At 40.3% G+C, this 19,199-nt stretch overlaps 1 protein-coding gene across 2 annotated transcripts; it reads left to right on the forward strand.

Annotated features, from left to right (window-relative positions):
* The first annotated feature begins 8,294 nt into the window (after positions 1-8,294).
* Positions 8,295-13,973, forward strand: LOC102221827 (transcription factor HES-1-like). Of its 2 annotated transcripts, XM_005802369.2 has the most exons (5): positions 8,295-8,389; positions 11,532-11,639; positions 11,740-11,835; positions 11,921-12,008; positions 13,351-13,973. In XM_005802369.2, exons 2-5 carry the CDS (start codon positions 11,532-11,534, stop codon positions 13,779-13,781), a joined length of 723 nt encoding a protein of 240 aa, XP_005802426.1. In that variant the 5' UTR covers positions 8,295-8,389; the 3' UTR covers positions 13,782-13,973. The 2 variants fall into 2 exon arrangements, with proteins under 2 accessions (XP_005802426.1, XP_023191687.1); XM_023335919.1 differs by lacking the exon at positions 8,295-8,389 and having other exon boundaries at positions 11,280-11,639.
* The last annotated feature ends 5,226 nt before the right edge of the window (positions 13,974-19,199 follow it).

Genomic DNA, 19,199 nt, shown 5'->3' on the forward strand with positions numbered 1-19,199 from the left:
CAAAAAGATTTTCTCAAGCTTGCTCTCAGACGTGTGCTATTTCAGACATTGTTAAGTTTTTTTTTCTTTCTTAATCTGTCTTTAAGTAACACTTTTTTTGTGTAGGTTGGCCACTTTCAAGATTTGTTTACACTCTCACTGCTTACAGTGTCCCCTGAATTGAGCGTTAAATGCATAGTTCAGGATTTTTAAAATAAGGTTCTGTTAATACCTTCCAAACTGTTATTTTACTTTTAGTAAATGAAGCTCTTTGCATCTTGTTCTACGCTTCACTTCGTCCAGAGGCAGTGGACTCTCGGCTATCAAGAAACGATTGCTTGCTGGAGGTGTGGATGCTGCGGAAGCTTGGAACTTTACCCAACTGCTAACTTTTGGCTGTGACGCTGGTCGCTATGAAGCTTACCGGAAATTTCCTGCGCTGTAAACAACAATCCTCCATTGTGAAGAAGGAATAGGATGGCTGCTAATCCTATTCCATGGCTGTTAATTCAATATTTGGAGGTGTGGCCAACACGGACTGGACTGGACGACTTCCTCCGCCGCCGTTGAAGTCTACAGATTTGCAGTCTACAGACAGACTGCAAATCTGAAAACCGTTGTCATCGTTCACAACTTCTCCTTCTGTTCATTGATTCGCCTGATGGAAATTCTACCAAAGGAATCAAATTCAATTGGAGAAAGCCCAGACGGAACACTGAGGGAAAATGAGCATTGAGCAGAATTGCGTAGAAAAGCAATGGCCAGACTATCCAAGCGGAACCAAGACAAAAGCAGATTTCTGCTCCGATATCAGAAACATTGTGGCATCATTCTGTGAACTTTTAAACTGTTATGTTGTTTTGAGTGTTTATTTGTGGAAATGGAAATGTTGGAATATGTGATGGACTGGTGACATGTCCAGGGTGTACCCTGTCTCTCACCTAGTGACTACTGGAGAAACACACCAGACTTTTTATTTTCTTTAATGTCTTTGCTATTACAAGGATTTCACTCAGATGCTTTGTAATTTCTATGCAATGAATTTGAGATAAGGAATCATAAACATTTAAAAGGAGATCCAGGACTTGGCTGTAGCTAAATTAGATTAAATATTCTCCAAAAACAATTGTACATTGACAGTTTTCCCTTTAATTGCCAGTTTTAAACTCCAGCTTACAAATAAACTTGAACTAAAACAGCGCAAGGACAAAGTGAGACAGAAAAGAAAGAGTGTTTCATTACTGTTGGGGTTTCTCGTGCAGACAGTGATTCGCTGTTTTTAATAACTTCTGGATATACAGAGACTTTAAGCTTCTAACATTTGAAAACTGCTTTTAAACATGTCAGCTAAGTATGTGGACACGCTGTGCAAACACAACACCATTTTCAGTTTCTCAAACTACTTTGAGCAGACCTGCAGTAATAATTCAACATTTTTCATAATGTTACTGTTGTATCCGTTAGTCTTGATTGCAAAGGCCAACATGTTCTGTTTGTGGTTGCATACGAGATTGGTGCTGGTACAATGTTTCCTCCTTCCATTTCCTGTGTTAACAACCAGCCAATGACGGTGTGAAGAATCATAAAGTAGCAATAAGATAAACTGACATTTAGTCTAAACTTGTTTTAAGATGTAAAAGTCCCCTTTGGTCTGTTCCCAATCTTTATACCAAATTAAAACGCCAAGAGAGATATGTATTGCTGGTAAGATACGAAATGCTTTAAAACTTTTAACAGATTTTTACAGCTCCCTGTAAAAATCCCGAACCATTACTTTTGTGACGATTTTCATCAAGTCTTCAACTTTTGTATTTCTACTTTGCAAAAGACCAATTTGCATGCTGTTTCTACTAAAGTTCTTAGACCCAGTTGAGGCCCCGTTTTTGATTAATAGTCGGGACATAAGGCCAACCTGATGCTCACATACCAATGGCCTCATTTTACAGATGATACAAAGGCAATCACGTCTGGTAAAAGGTCTGTGACCCACCAGCTGGTCACAAAGCCCCTTTCCTCCCCAATGTCCCCCTGAGCATCGTCTCCTTACCCCGAGTCCTCATGCCATCGCTGTCCCCCTTCATTTATCAGTCCTTCCTGGCCTGAATGGGCTCTGTGGTTGGTCAATAAATTCAGTGATTCAGGGGGTGGACAGTTGCAGCCGTGTTAGCGTTTGTTCACAGGCTTGTCGGAGGGATGGGCGCCGCCCAGCTGCGCTTTGTCTCCCGTGGTCCCTCATCAGGTTAGAAGTCAATGGAGAGCCTTGTGCAGAGGTGGTTGGGGCATGGATGGAGCCGCCTCTCACATGGCGTTCACACAGGGGGAGGACTGCTTCGGATCACTGTGACACTTGTTCATGTGGGGCCGTGCAACATTGCCCGGTTGCCTGTCTTGTTCTCCCGCGAGGGCCTGTGCGATCTTCAGAGCTTAGAACAAACTAATGGCTGAGGCTGCAGACTTGTAGTGGGGGGGTAAGTTGATCTGCACTCCCAGGCCTCGCAGTGCCCGTGCTGAAAAGGAGCGCACAAGTCTATCTTACGATCTCACTTTACAGATGAGACTCACAATAAAATGAGGTCAGGCCTTCATTTGGGAGTGATGGTAAATCCACTCGTTAAAACTTGCCATAGAGTAGCACTTATGCACTTTTGTGTCTTCTAAAGATGTCACATTGTTGCGGAGTTTTGGCCCCTTTCTGTGGATCAGCTGAGCCCATGCATGGGAGCAACCAAAGCCAAAGAAAAGAAACAGAAAGCCATAGATAAGGCAACACAGGGACGGCAGAGGGCATTAGGAGATGGAAAACAGAGGACAGAAAAAGACGCTCTGTGACTGAAGAGGGACTTAGAGACATGACTGAAGCCTGACTGTCATGAGAAGATGAGTTTCCATGGCCACCCAGGAGCCACCCAGGCAGCATTTAAGCAGGGGAGGCTCGGGGGTCCTGGGTTCTGGACCCAGGCTGGTGAATCACACGCAACAACTAGGGATTATGTGCATAAGTGATGAGCGCTAAGCTGGCAGGTGAAGAAGGGAGGCCCAGGGACAAGGATTGCAGCATCCCTCAGGACAGCGCTGTCTGTAAGAAGCAGACTTTTTTCTTTTCCACCCCAAGTGAGGATGATCTGCCATGTGAAGGGGACTCAGCCAGAGGTCCTCGAGAGCTGAAAGGGCATCCCACAGGCGGCTTTCACACCATAAGTGGCCATAACTCTGGTCTTGTGAGTCGTCTTGAGTGGCAAGAATGGGGCATCTTCACATTCAGAAATGCCAACACAAACACCCTCATGGATATGGACTGAGCTCGCAGGAGGCTAAGCCCCACATGGCAGGGCATCAGCAATGCTCTCGCTGAGTGGAGCTTTTGACCTGCAGTGCGTATAAAAGAACAGAGGTTACATTGGCGCTCGTTTTGAGACAAGGAGCTCTTGTTTCTGTCCCCGATCAACAGGTTCGCAGGTTGTTCTGATGCAGGGAATCAACCCTCGTAATGTCCACGGCCTTTACAGGAATGCGTTTGAACTTTGGTGGCACAAAGAAATCGCATTCCCGTGGTGGCACGGAAAAAAATGCACAGTTCACCAACCTACCCCCCCAATACCTTTTCAAGACGACGGTATCCCTGAACAGATTAACATGTAAATACACTTAGATGCTTTGACAATGCACTGAAATGCATATAATCTACATGCTAACGAGCGCTTTAAAGAGTTGCCACGGCTGAATGTGGTTTAAGCAACACTTTCATGTCTGGGTTTTAAAAATTAAACATGAGGCCTCTCTTGGAATCTCGAAAAGCCTTTTTTTTAAATTTGTTGAGGGATAAGGCGATGGCTGGGTTTCCCTTTCAAAGGGACTTTAATAGGGCTTCAATCTCATTGCATTTGCCTTCAAGCTGAACATATAAATGCTGTTTTTTTCCCCTAACCCTTTTATGCAGGATCTTGCCACATTAGATGACAGATGGAAGGTTGTGATGGTGAAATACCAGTTACTATGGTGCCAGTTGTCCTCAGCAGCTTCTCCAGGCATACCGAAGCGTCCCTCCTGAAAACCCGTCTACTGACTCGGAATAAGCTGACTTGAATCTTCTCAGGTTGTTGTTGACAAACACGAGCCTGGATGAGTCCCCTAATCTCCCGCTCCTTTATTAGCCTTTTATTGCCGTATAAACTGGTCTGAATGGATTAAAAACTAAACCTCTGTTTTCAGCCTTCTCTTATCTCACCCAGGGTTTAATCTAATGCCCTCTACCCTTTAGACATCTCTGCCTCAGCTAAACTCGACCATATTTTTGATTCAACTCATCGCCATGGTAACCAGTTATTTCCCATCCTCGTGCTCCCACCCTCGGCTTCTCTCCTCCATTGACACTGCTACCTCCTCCCTGTGCCTGCGATTTCTTCAGTTTTTTTTGTCCAAATAAAACAAAGCAGAGAGTGAATGTGCTCTGAGGTAGGTAAATGTATTCAGTGACATCAGCCAGGACGGGTCTATTCTGCCGGATTCCTGTTCCACTTGTTTCCAGCCTTGTCTGGGGGCTGGACACTCTGTTGGGCCCATTGTCCCACATGTATTCCACACAGGCCTGCAATTAATAGAGGCCTTGTCTAAGGCTCCTGGAGCAGAAACTGCTATTGGGGAGGGGGGACAAAAGGCAGGCAGAGACAGGGGGCTGGGAGTTGCTAAGGGAGCAGCCCCTCCCTTCCCTCTTTATGGGGGGAATTAAAAGGGAGAAGGAGGGACGAAGAGAGAGCAGAGCCCTGGATTGAGATCTTTAAGTGATCCCTTCTGTCTGCACCCTCCCCTCCTGGCCTGAGAGGTTTTCATACCAGCCTCTGAAAAGGGAGTCCTTGCTGTATTTGATGATGAGGATGATCATTTCACTGCCTGCACGGCAGGGTGCTTGCTGACTGGGTGGGAGGAACAGCAAGCAGAGGCTGTAGCTGATAAACCAGGTGAAGAGGGGAGTGAAGGTGACGGCACCATGCAGGTGGATGTGAAGAGACATCCACAACATTTTATGCATTCTTACGGGATTGCTTGGCTCCTTCGGTCACTAAGGAGGGTGCATACACACCAACCCTGTTGAGTTCTGAACTCGAGTAGTAACCATAGAAAGTCAGATTTGTTCAGAGAGGTGTGAAAGCGCAGTCGAACTCTGATGCGGACCAAGAAAAGGCAAACTTTGGTCAACCTTCAGACCGAGGTTGACCTAAGTGCTTCGGCTAGGTTTAAGTGAACTCTGGTGTGGTGCGAATGTATATGTGAACGCCGACTCCCCCACGCATCTCCTTCAGACTAGCCAGTAGCAATTAGCAAAGACCTGGTGGACCTGCACGTCTGCTGAGTTCCTTATACAAGCTACTTCACAGTGAAGGGCTGGAAAAAACGTTCTTAAAGGGTTAATAAAGCAGCGATGTTGTGATGACTGTCTGAAAGTGGAGTTTCAGAAAGAGCAGGAGTTTTTAAAGAGACAGAGGCCCAATTTCAAGGTATTAATATTACAGTGTCAAATTTCTTTTAAGTCGTGTTTGATATGTGCAGTATTTTCATAGCAACAGAAAGTAACATAGTCACTTGATTGTGCTATAAATACATAATATTGCCTCTTTAAGGTTAATTATAAATATTTTTTCTGTTTTTTTGCTACATCCGTGGATTGGATCCATAACTCTCTGCTCCAGAATATTCTTTTTCTGAAATGGTTGACTGAGTTTTAAAGCATGGCAGATGTGTATTAACACAAGGCTTGACTTATTTCTCTTTTATTGTGTTAATTTAAACAGTGGATGTAAACAGTGACCAGCTTCTTGGGTCATTTCACCTCTGAAAAGGGCTTGAACTCTGTCAGAGAGGACAAGGAAGTCCTACCAGCCTAATAGGTCAGAAGGTCAAATAGCCTGTACACTGACAGTTCAATTTGATGCGTTTAGCATTTGGGATGGTATAGATTCAAGATCTAACTGCTGAAAACAATTATGTTGTCTTACAGTGAAGTAATTGAGGGGGGAAAATGCAGTAATATACCACAATAATATGAAAAACCTTCTCTGAATGCTGTGAGTAAAACGTGATTTCAGGTCATATTTTCCAGATCATAAGGAATCCTGCTATGAAAATGCAAATAAATAGGGGCATTTTATGGATCCTCAAGACAACTTTCTAATGTTTCAGAGATAAAAAACAAGTGGACAGGAATACTTTTAGACAGTTGGGAAAGCAAAACAGATTTCATGTGTGATGCATTCTTAAACTACAGAGGAGCTGTTTCATATACAGTTGAAATTTTAAAAAAGTAACTTGATTTCTCTAAAAGTATACTAATGTCCATTTAAACCTAATGTTTTCTGTAAAAAAAAAAGTCTGTATATCTTTCAAAATACAGAATTACACATTGTATTAACTGTGAATTTAAGAATTTGCTCAAAAATGTATTTGCTTTAAATCTGTCTTAGTTGTGTCTAAACCTTTGTTTTGAAATGCATCTTGGGAAATCTTTCCTGTCATCAAAGATATTTTAATAATATCTTACACAAAGAAAGTTCCCGACCAAAAGAAAAGCTCTTTTAGGTTTTCATGATGATGAAGACAATAAGCACAGACGATTTTTATGAAATGGGATTAATGTAATGCCAGAAGGGTATTCATACCCTTTGACCTTTTTCTATTTTGTCACATTGACACAACTGAAAACTACAATGACCTTTTTTTGGATTTCATATGACAGATTGAGACCATGCCCCTAAATTAAGTTCTTTGCAATCAACTGCATTCAGAAGTCACCTAATCAGTAAATCTGTGTGTATTATATTCTCAGTGTAAATCCAGCTAGTCTGCCAAGGCCTCGGTGGTTTGCTTGAAAACATTATAGAGCAAACAAAACCTCGGATACCAGCAGGCACGTCACGGTTAACGCAGGGTTAAACAAAATCTCAGGAAAACATTTTGGTTGCGACGTTATGGTTTGGATATCTGTGGCATGGTCCCTGGGGGCCCCGGGCCGTTGGCCTCCCTAACAAGGAAGAGGGGGGGATCTAAAAATGACAAAGAAACTTAATTTAAAAAAAATTATTTTGCGTATTTTAATCTTAATAGTATGTGCCTGAATTTTCCCTGACAAACTCCTGTCGGTTCCAGAAATGGAGCTAAATAGCCAATCATGTGTGGTTCCTAGGGAAAATGAGAAAACATTTGACCAATCAGCATTGCTGAATTTAATAAGCAGGAAATATGACCCTGCTTAGAAGATGCCGGAACGTTTCAGCAGTGATGGTCTGTTGTTGACTTATGAAGAATTTCTCTGTAAGTTCAGTTTTCCTGTCTCTCCTGGAGAATATGCCAAAGTTTTTGGTGCCGTTTCTACAAAATCTGTATGTTATTCCGGCAGAAGCTGAGAATCGTTTATCACTCTCCCATTTTATCTCCCATACATTCTCCTGCTGGCAAAATTTGTTTGAATCCTTTTCCTTGTAACAATAATAAGTCGATCAGATCCCTGTTTCTGAAGGACGTGACCTCTACTCCTGTGGTTGTTCATTATTGGAGTCACTTTCGTATTACTATGTCCTGGAAATTTATCTGGCTGTTCCCTGATCACTTTCTTCTCTCTAACAAGATAAAGGAAGTTTCTTTGAAACTCATTCACCGAATCTACCCCGTTAGAGTCTATTTAAAGAAATTCAGTTCTAACATTGATGTGAACTGTTCCTTCTGTGTCGTTTGCCCAGAATCGGTCACTCATTGGTTCTGGTTGTGCCCTCATTCTAAAATATTTTGGCAACATTTTTGTAACTTTGTTGATTCCAAAATTTCAGCAGGTTTTCAGATATATTGGGAAAATGTCTTATTTGGATTTCAACAAAATGGAGGAATGAATGTAAAGAGTCTCCTTATCGATTGACTAATTATTAAGGCTAAATTTCACCTACATAAATGCAAATTTTTGAAGAAAAAACCAAATGTTTTAGTTTTTCTGATCGAACTTAAACATTATTTATCACCAATTCAATCCTCCACTAATCAAAAAGCAGAATCAGCAATACAGGCTTGTAATCAGCTTGGAATTTTGGATCATCTTTTATGTCAATGCACTGTGACATCTGGCACACGTATCACAATTTGTGCTATTTCCTTTATACATATTTATATTGATTATCGTTTTCTTATCTTCTTGCTTTATTTTATGCTCCCCCTGGTAAATTATTGTTATTATCTTCCTGAGTTTTGTTCGCAGTACAATTGTATTGTTGTTTATTATAATAAATAAAGTTTAAAAAAAAAAAGATGCCGGAACGTTTTTGGGTTGCTATGGTGATAAAGTTCGTGATGGCGACGATGGCAGTCGAGGAGGGAAGCTTAGACAGAATTCTCCACCTTCAATGACAGTACAGAGGATTGTTCCAGATGGCCAGTAAGCTGCAGCTTCCGTTGCTCATAGTGCTTTATAAGTTTTAGCAACCATATCGCTCTGCTCTTTTTTTTCGGTTTATTTTTCGTCAGCTGCTAACAACTGTTAGTTAGTTAGTAATCAGTTATGAACGTTGCCGTGGTTTATATGACGCTTTTATTGCAGTTACAAAGCTAATACCGCTCTGGGTAAATGTTGCTATGACTTCTTTTTTTAGAAATCGTTAACAATAATAATGACTGCTTTTGGGTTTCTGCTGCTGTTCTAATGTTAACGTTTGGTAGATATGTTTAATGGATATAAGATGGCCGTTCTGATGTGGTAGGACGAGCTTAAGGCCTGTTTACTGATCTTTGATCCTCCATATTTGTAATATTTGCAGCTGGATCAAACTTTAGAAAGTACGGAGCCCTCCAGGGGACATAGGGAATTGTTCTTTTGCATTCCCTCGCAATACGTTTGGGTTACCACGCAATCATTTTTGCGTTCCCTCGCAATATTCTTACCGCAATATTTGCTGCTCTATGTTGTATGCGGTCACAAATGTCAATTTAAAATTTCAAATATATACACATCTAAAGAGCCTCAATGAAAACGTGTTTATTTAGTTCTTCTTTGATGCGAAGAACTGATTGAAAATCGATTTATTCACTGCATGTTTGTGTCTGTTTGTATATGGTTGAGATGGAACCGCACATGAAATCGGCCCTTTATTAACCATTCAGACCAACACAAAAGAGACACAATCAAGACTGTCAGATGACTCACTACCCCGCAATAATAACTCAGAAAAACTCCAAATAGTTTGGATGTATTTTTTATTTATTTATTTCTTACGAAAAGTTTCTGTTTATATCATAGGTTTGTGGTGTATTTCTATCCTAAAGAAAAAGATATAAAAGTTCAGATATTTCACAACGAGATATTAACATGTGGAAAAACCTCACAAAAGCCTTATAACACGGATGTCAAACTCCAGTTCTCAAGGGCCGCTGTCCTGCAACTTTTAGATGTACCTCAGGTACAAAACACTGGAATGAAATGGCTTGATACCCCTGCCTTATAGAATAGCAGAAAGTAGGATGGCCACGGTAAGAGAGGCTGTCAAACCCCAGTCCTCAAGGGCCACTGTCCTGCAACTTTTAGATGTGCCTCTGCTGCACCACCTGAATAGAATAATTAGGTCATTAGCAAGACTCTGGAGAACTGATCTACACAAGGAGGAGGTCATTAAGCCATTTCATTCCAGTGTTTCGTACCTGAGGTACATCTAAAAACTGCAGGACAGCGACCCTTGAGGACTGGAGTTTGACACCTGTGGTTTACAGTATTCAGTCATGAACTAATGACTAATCATTACATTAATATGAGAGAACGCAATAGCAAAAAAAAAAACACACACACACAAAAAAACATCGCCCCGTCTCCTAAGTGGCCCTGTTGCCCAGGGTCCCAAATTTTGAAGGGGCCCCAAAGATTTAGATTTTCTGTTTAGTTTTTTTTTTGTTGTTTGTTTGTTTCAAGTAGAATGTTTTACAAATGTTGTACTTTATACTTTATTTTATTTATTTATTTGATGGGGACCAGTAGAAACATATATGTTTTATACAGCATTTATAGCCATGGCTAATTTAGTCTGCTGGTCCCTAGAAGGATCTTTATATAACCCTACAGACCCAAATTAGGTGAGTTGTATTCATATTTGGGGATTTTTATGAATATAAAAAATATAAAATATTGGAAAATGTCTTTGGAAACAAGATGGCGTCATTGGCTAGGGGACATATCGCACCTGTACCATGCATCAATTCACACTACTGACATACAGGATTACATATTGATGTACTGTAATTTGAATTAGTAAAATAAATTTTCCTCAGTAACTGGGGCACCAATCCAGCCCTTGGACCCACATCCTTGTACATCCAGCCCTGTTTAGCAGAGATCCTGATTGTTAGAAAAATGCATGGGCTTTGCTTTTTGTTGTGTTCCAGCAGAACCTGGTTAAGTTCTTATGATTTCTGGGTTACTATTATATTTATATAAAATATTTATATATTATAACTATACTTATTTTTATCCTATACCAGTGTGTTTTAGTTTTTTGGGGGTAGGAAGGCCTCTGCTGTCTGGTGTCATTAATTGATTCTCTTCAGTCTTAATAGAATTGATTCAGAGTTAAACTTCTAGGCAATCATAGAGTTTGGTATTTTTCACAATTTTGAGTCTACTTCAGAGTTTGCTTTTGACACTGATTTAGTGATTAAACGCTGTACATTTTGCAATTTACTGGACATACCTTTTACTGTTAGCTGATTTAACCCTTCATGTGTTTTGCTGTATGAAGAATGTCATATTTTTGTGCAATTGTAGTAATTTTTGTACTGTTCATAAGAACCCGCATATTGGTTGCTGCTACCAGGAAATTTTTTTTTCACCATAAACGCTTCACTCAAAGCTGAATACCAAATTATGACACACTTTTCAGATTTGTTTTTGGTGGTATTTTTTAAATTGCAAAACCATAGTTGACTTTATTGACTTCAGAATTATGTACAACTATGATGATATAGTTTTTGACATAAAATTATGAAAGATTATAATTGACGTTTGTGGGTTTATGTAACCATAATACATTTTTCTCTCCCTAAGACCATTGTACTATTTGGAGAATGTGAGAAAAATGTGTGACTTATTTATGATGATGTAACCACGATCTGAAACAGATGAAAAGTAGCACATTTACTTCAGGATTTTTTTTCTCTTTCGCTTTTCACAAGGCTGGTTTTTAATGCTTCCAACTGTGACTTTGCAAGTTTTTGTATATTTATCAGTAACCGGACAGGTAGCCAATAAGAGCGCCTTGCCGCACGAGCCCTCGCCTGCTCGGCACCGTATCCCGCGCGCTTATTGGACAAGCGGAGGGAACCCCGACGTGTCACACGAGCCGCTCGCGTGCATGCTGCGATTGTATAAATACCGAGCAGAATCGCTTGCGCCTGGAGTGCTGCAGTTGGGCTCGGAGACAGCTCGGACTGCTGTCATTTTTTATAGTCAGCCAGCCACCCTGAGAGCTGCCCAGAGACGGCGGGACTCTCGGCCGTTTACTTTTCGGTTGTTTTTCCACTCTCGTGCGAACCTGAAGATGCCTGCCGGTACTTTCGAAAGAGCATCTCCGTCTGGCGTTGCGGCCGTCCCGGCAAGAGGCAACTGTACCCCAGGGAAACCCCGCACTCTGTCAGAGAACAGAAAGGTAGGCTTTCTGAGCGCAGTCATTTTAGTTACACATGTAATAAATTTTATACCCGAACAAAAACAACAACACTAACTGCATTTTTACCTGCTCGTGGAAGTCCTCCAAGCCAATTATGGAGAAGCGGCGACGCGCGCGCATCAATGAGAGCCTGGGTCAGCTGAAGACCCTCATCCTGGACGCGCTCAAGAAAGACGTAAGAGTCTGAGCGAGCCACTGTCAATGACCTCTTCAAATGTAATGAGAGTTTTAAAGCACAGCTGCTCTGTTTTTGTCTGAAGAGCTCCAGACACTCCAAGCTGGAGAAGGCCGACATCCTGGAGATGACGGTAAAGCACCTGAGGAACCTCCAGCGGCTTCAGATGACAGGTATGTAAGCTCAGTCACCTCGGTTTTAGTTTGGTATTAATAAGTTCACAGTATGTGTACTTTTTGACTGCGAAAATGTTGCCTAGAAGAGACATTAAAAAAGAATGGTTAAAATTTTACCAATTAAACTGCTGTAACAATTTACATACCTTTTTTTATTTGGATATATTTTATCCAGCATTTGTTCTAGAAATTGTGCAAGTTTAACAGCTAGAAAATAAACTAATTAGGCAATTAATTTGACTTGGTTTTACATCTAATTAATTCAGACATTATAGTCATATTCAATAAATTAGAATATGCCTTCCAATGAGTCTTGTCAGATTGGACATACCTTTTGAAAATAACCTTTAAACAGGTATTAAACATACTTTTCATATAGACCTTTTTTCGCTTTTAAAAATGTTGGTTGAGTGTACTGTACGAAGAAAATCATAATTAGCAAAAATAAAGGCTTTAAAGCATAATGATTGTAATTAATTGATACAACACATTTCACATAGTGAATTGAGGTGAAATGAACTTTTTTAAATAATATTCTAATTTATTGAGTATGACTGTAAATGAGTAGTTTAATTATTCCAGTAAATGAGGATGGGACTATTATTGTTTTTAGAACGACTTGAATTGTAGATATTTGCAATATGTGACAGTTTATATTTTTTAATCTAATGGAAGTTCAAAATGTCTGGACAAGCAGCTGGATAACGGCACGTTTAAGATTTCTGTAGCCAGAATCATATCACGCATTTAAACGTTTAGGTTCATTAAGATAAATACACTTGATTATTGAAATTAAAAAGAAAGTTTTACAGCTGGACTCATTAGTGCATGCATGTGACATTTTTTCAGTGTTATAAACCTCAGCATCCTAAGTTTGACTTCATCATTATGAATATTGAATACCATTTCTAAATTAGCTAAAAGCTGGACACAAACTAAAACTCTGCTCCAAAACTTGAGCTTTCTTAACCACAAGTTTTATGACTGTACTAAACGTTTACAAAGTTGTTATATTCATTCACAACATGACGCATAAAAGCATATCAGCCTTAATGTTGGACTCTTCACACGATGAATAACTGCTGACCAAACCAGCATCGTTAAACATTACATTTACAAGTAGCCTGAGGAAAATAAAGCTAAATCAATATCTAATATTTAAAAGCCTCCACAATATTTTTTAAGTGTGCTTAGCCTACCTATAACTCTATCAGATGAAAACCAAGCAGGACTCTCCGTTTTTAATCCTTTCTGCCTAGTTTTAGGTGTTATGTGTTTGAGATGTGTTAGGTTGTTTGCCCTTCTTTCCATTTCTTAACATTTTTTTCTTCTTCTCTAGCGGCTTTAAACACAGACCCATCCATCCTGGGGAAGTACCGAGCTGGATTCAGCGAGTGCGTTGGAGAGGTTACCCGTTTCCTGTCCACATGTGAAGGGGTCACGGCCGAGGTGAGGACTCACCTCCTCGGCCACCTCTCGGCCTGTGTGACCCAGATTAACCTGTATGGACCTCACCTGGGCGACCTGGGACAGACCAGCGGTACACAGGTCACCGCGCCTGCGGGCCTGCGGGCGCCCCTCAAGGGTGGTTCACTATCACCCGAAGCCATGAAACTGTACGGAGGCTTCCAGGTGGTGGCATCGCCAGACGGACACTTTGCGTTTCTTATTCCCGGCGCAGCTCTCACACCTCTGAGTGTACAGAACTGCCACCATGTGTCACCTGTCGCACCTGCTGTCACCTCAGACTCTGTGTGGAGACCATGGTAGGAACCATGGAGGGGGAAAAAATTGACAATAAGACAATAAATCATATTGTACATTTTGTAAATACTTTTAGGGAATACTTCTTAGCAGATTATTTTATCTACATTTGTATTGTATTGGTATACATGAATGGGAAGAGATATTTATCTGTCTCTTTGCCTTAGTCGACATAAAATGCTGATTGTTCTTTAAAGCACTGCCTGTACATAAATAAATAAAACGTGTTTATAATGTGTAAAAGATGTGTTATTTAAAAAGAATAGCCATCTGACCATATTACTTTCATTTATTCTCTACCCACACTTTATTGTCTCAGTTTTCTGGCTGGAATAAATATTTATTTAAAGAGGTAAAAATCCTAAAACGGTTCTTGTAATATTCAAATAGACGAAACTTGACTCAAAAGGGTTCAAAATCTGAGTTTATGTTTATAAGACACTGGCTCAGCAGGGTCAGTCTAAGTGTTGTCTATCATTAGGCTGGCCGTCCTTACATCTGTCCTGAATATTAGGCTGGGGATTCTACACAACACTCTCAGCACAGACCCTGGAAAGACAAGGTGTTCCCACCAATAGACTGGTTTCTGAGGGATCACGGCCTACAGGATGTATCAGACCAACTAAAGCCAGCTGAGCCCCAAATCACAAGAGTGGCGGTTTAGAGATGTCTACAGTGCGGCTTGGAGGCCACTTGTCTGCCTCTGGACTGATTTTGTTTGGTTCCAGATCCACAGTTTGAGAAAGGTGCATGTTACTGCCAGGCCAAACTAAAGTCATTTCTTTTTTATTGGCAAATTTAAATAATTTTATATTAGGTTGAGCACAAAGTATTCATCTTCTAATAGTCATAGTTTTTACTTTCTTTTTAAATTAATAGTAAACAGGGTCACAAAATCCATTGACTTTTACTCAAACTCAGACCTGGATTCATGCAAGGTTTCAGTTAATTGATCTATTGATCTTTCCTAAACATAGCAAATGTTTTTCAAAAATAGGGTGGCTGAAGCCATGTCCTTGTGGAAAAATCCTTTTTTTGTGGCTCCCAAGCACTTTCTACGGAAGAGGATTAGGGCCACCGAAAAAAAAAAAAAAAGAATTCTGAGTTTAAACTCAGAATTCTGACTTTAATCTCAGAATTCTGAGTTTAAAGTCAGAATTATTTTTAAAAAAAATTTTTCGGTGGCCCTAATCCTCTTCCGTAACTTTCAGTTTGACGATCCCGTGTGGACACCACTAGTAATACACCAAACATACCAGTAGGCGGCAGTAAAAGTGGATGTTCTCAGAATTCAGATAGGCAGATTTATTTCCCTCTCCACTCTAAAATAAAAGAGATTGATTACCTTTAAAGGTGGATTTATTCTAAAAATGGTATTATCATCACTAGAAGACGTGTCCTCAGTCAGCATCATCCTCATATTGATGCAAACACTCCAGATTTTTAGGCAAGGCAAGTTTACTTCTATGGCACCCATTCATACACAGTGCAATCCAAAGTGCTTTCCAGGATATTGGAAGAAAAGCAAAGAAAAAATAAAGTATAAGCATCACAGCAATGCATAAGAGATAAATGTTAAATTAAAATATGAATATTAAAGACATTAAAGAAACAGCTGTTTATTTGTCAGATTATTTGATAAAAAGCTGCTGTAAGCAAAAATATTCTCAGTCCTGATTTACAGGAACCAGCAGTTTGATATCTCAGGTTTTCAGGGAGTTTGTCCAGAGATGAGGAGTGTGCTGGGATGGGAAATGTCCTGGGAATACTGAGTAAGCAGGTACAGGCGTTTAGGCGTGTACATAGTTCATACTTGAGACTCCAAGATTTTGCTCTATGGAACAATAGCGGAATTTTAAAATCTAGTCTTTTACAAACGGAGAACCAATGCAGTGTTTTAAGAACTGGAGTGATATGATCTATTTTCCTGCCGTTGGTCAGAACTCTGGCTTCAGCCTTGTGGATGAGCTGCAGCTGATTTTTTTTTACCTATACTAGTATAAACATTATTAATCTACTGAAAATAAAGGCATGCACTAGTTTTTCTGTCCTTTTTTGACAGAAAACTCTTCATTCAGGCAATATTTTTAAGATGTGACAGACAGACTTTGTAGTTGTCAAAATTTAGATTTGAGCTCAAAACAACAACCAGGTTCCTTGTATGCTCTCAGTAAACTTTTTAACCAATTTGTACAATAGACTGAACTTGACTACACTGTTTGATAACTAGATTCAGTTGGAATGTTTGTATGACTGGACGGAAATGACTGTTTTTGTAAAGTGCCTTCAGATGTTGTGTTGTGAATTGGTGCTGTACAATTATGTCAATTACATACAAGCCCGACATCAGGCTCCGGTCCTTTTCCTTGGGCAACATACATGGATTCAAACCTAAAGGACGTTTTGTGCTGACTATGCACCACTTTGTTTCTATATTGAGGATGTTTCATACTGACCCAGCACCGTTTGTACCCAAGAGGACGTCTCATACCAACCAAGCATCGATCCATACCTGGAAAATAGTCGATTGGTCCTAAGTTCACACCAACTACAAGCTGTGTTTCCTTTGGCCATAATTGCACAACTTGATATTTCAAAAATAAATTAAGTCAATGGACATTTTAAAAATGAGGATGAGGCGCTTTTTTTTGACTGTATCAAAATTGGTTTATTTTTGAAAACTGCAATTGAAACCCATTTTCGCATCAGGACTCATATGATCAACAACCGGATGTTGCCTCTGGCCCAAACCATGAAGAAGAATACGACAGGAAATAGTTTGAAGATGGTGGTGCTGCATTTTTTTAATTACTTATTGATTATTCACGTGTGATTTTAATTGCGTCTCTTATTAAATGGAAACACCGCAATTGTACAATTTTGCTTTTTCGACCGTTTCAGAATACAGTTAGTTTGGCGCACATTTGTAATGGAAACACAGCTGAACCTATCTAGGCTCTGTTTATATTAGCTTCATTCTGGATTTCTGTTAAAGTGCTGATCCAAAGACATCTGTTTCACCTCAACAGATATTGAAACCCAGAACTTAACTTTGTGTTGTTTTAGTTAAGCTGAGAAGATGCCTGACAGTAAAGAGAACTCAAAGACAAAACGAGAGCCCCTCCACTTATCACATCCTTTGAGAAGACCCTCCGAAACCCAAAAACAAAGATGGGCCCCCCTCAGTGGCTCCTCTCATTGTGACCCTCTCCATCTTCATAATGGGCCTTCCACTTGTTTATCCAAGAAAAGGTTTAATAGCAGGGAGGGGGAGGACCATGCTGTCACTTTCACCACCGTAAAGAAGGCTTATTGTTGCTTGCTCCCTGAGGTCCTGTGCCCTAAAGGCTTTCTCAAGAACTAACCAGGCCACACTGTGCTCTTCACAGAAGTAGACCCATTAAGACACTGACAGTTTACTTAGCTATGTCACGGAAAAGTTGAGCAGCCTTCAGAGACGCATATTCATTTGCGTCAGGTTGTGCCTGATCACCTTTTATTCGTCTCCCCGCCCCTACCTAATTGAACTCTTTTTGGGGAAGCGGTACATGAAGATTAGCATGGTAGACATGAAACTGGGAAGGGCCTGCCCCTTCCGTCCGCTCCATGATTGATGGTGTCCTCTTAGAATCGGAGAGTGGATGGTGATGGTTTCTCTGTGACACACACCGGAAACCTCTCTGGGTGAATTGTTCTTAGAGCCGTTCTGGTACTTGATGGGGGTCGAAGGAGGCAGAGGTTCACATCACAGTTAGCGCATATATTATGCACTCTGTATCAATGGTGAATGAACAGTACTCTTTGTCACTTGACTCCAATTACAACAATATTTCTTTCTATTCTTTTTGAACTTAGAACTTAGAAGTGGAGGAGAAGCTTCCGACAGCAAATTTACAATCCCACTGACGTGCAACAGGAAAATTTCACACTCACAAAATTTCTTCTTCCAAATAATGTTTATTTTTTTGAAGGAGGAATCCTCCTGTAGAAAACACCAAAAATGATTCTTGTGGATCACAATCCAATCTGACTCATTTGCTGTCCCACCTTCCAATTACACTAGCTGGTTGCATTTTGAATATCATTGAGCTTTGCAGGATAACTGTGAAACAGCAAGATTGATTTTTTAAATTGTTTTAAGTAAACAGAAATGAAGTGAATTATCTAGTCTTGGGTCTTGGTTTGGGTCTTTTCCTATTTTTATTAGTACGGTAATTTTGAAAACCACGCATCATCATCTGAGGCAGACTTTAGAAAGGGCTTACAGGGCAGTAGCCCAGGGCCAAAGACTTTTTTTTGTTTGTTTATTTTAATGAATGTGTGTTATGCATTGTACTCACATAAGCCCATATCAGATTAATAGTATTAATATTTTGGGATTTTTATAAATGTAAACAATACTCAACTATTTTAAAATAATGAAGTTATAGCAATTTCTTTGGGAACAACATGGAGCTACTGCATTAAACCTGCCATGCATCAATTTCTCTATAGAACCACTTAATAATGTCTAGTAATTTACATTAGTAGAAGAATTTTGTGTAGTGGATTCTCCAGGTTTTGGTGCCAGGTTGTAAATCCGGCCATGATCATGTTGGTCTATCACATGAAATAAAAAAACACTGAAGACTTGTGGTTGTAACATAAGTAGGAAAAACTCAAGGGGTATGAATGCTTCTGCAAAGTACCAAAAAAAAAAGTACCTATAAGCTGGAATTTCTGATACTTATGCGTGGCTATATTTTCATGTCTCACAACAATAGCCTCTTCAGAAAGTACTTATGCAGTTGGTAGCTTAAGTGTGGGGGGTATTTCAGATGTTTGGTGGCAAATAAACCACTCAGTGTTGCACTCGCTCTCTGCTAGAACTACTACTGCTAGACAATGCCGCCTGCATGTATGCATAATAAAACCCTCTCCATCTGGGAGGCTCAAAACAAAACGAGGCTCGCTTTTTGGAGAGCATGATCCAGAAGGTCATAGTTCTTCTTTCTGAAGACTATAGTTCCTCAATAATTGTAATGTGATGATAAGGAGCTTATAGCCTGTTGTTGTGTTCCAATTGGGATAGACAGACAAAGGCCAGCAAACCAGTACGATGAAAGATTACCATTATGGTGACATCGCCATGTCCACTTAACACCCACATCAGGTCAGCTGTTCTTAATTTGGTCACCAACCCCAGTTTAGCTTAGATCCAGGGGTCTGGATGCCTGGAGGGGGAAATCGTGACCTCTGTTTGTGAGCAAGGCTCCCAGTCTGAGGGGGAAAAACGGCCCATTTGTGTTCTTGAGATGTTTGGGTCATTGTATCATGGAGGAGTGAGTGTCGTCCTCTCATTGGGTAAGAGAGTGGAGCTAATAGGCATCTACCTACCCAATAGGAACTGGTCTTGGGAATCATTTCACATCTGAATGAAATTAT

The sequence above is a fragment of the Xiphophorus maculatus genome, chromosome 6 (genome assembly GCF_002775205.1).
Source record: "Xiphophorus maculatus strain JP 163 A chromosome 6, X_maculatus-5.0-male, whole genome shotgun sequence".
In the NCBI taxonomy this organism is placed as follows: domain Eukaryota; kingdom Metazoa; phylum Chordata; class Actinopteri; order Cyprinodontiformes; family Poeciliidae; genus Xiphophorus; species Xiphophorus maculatus.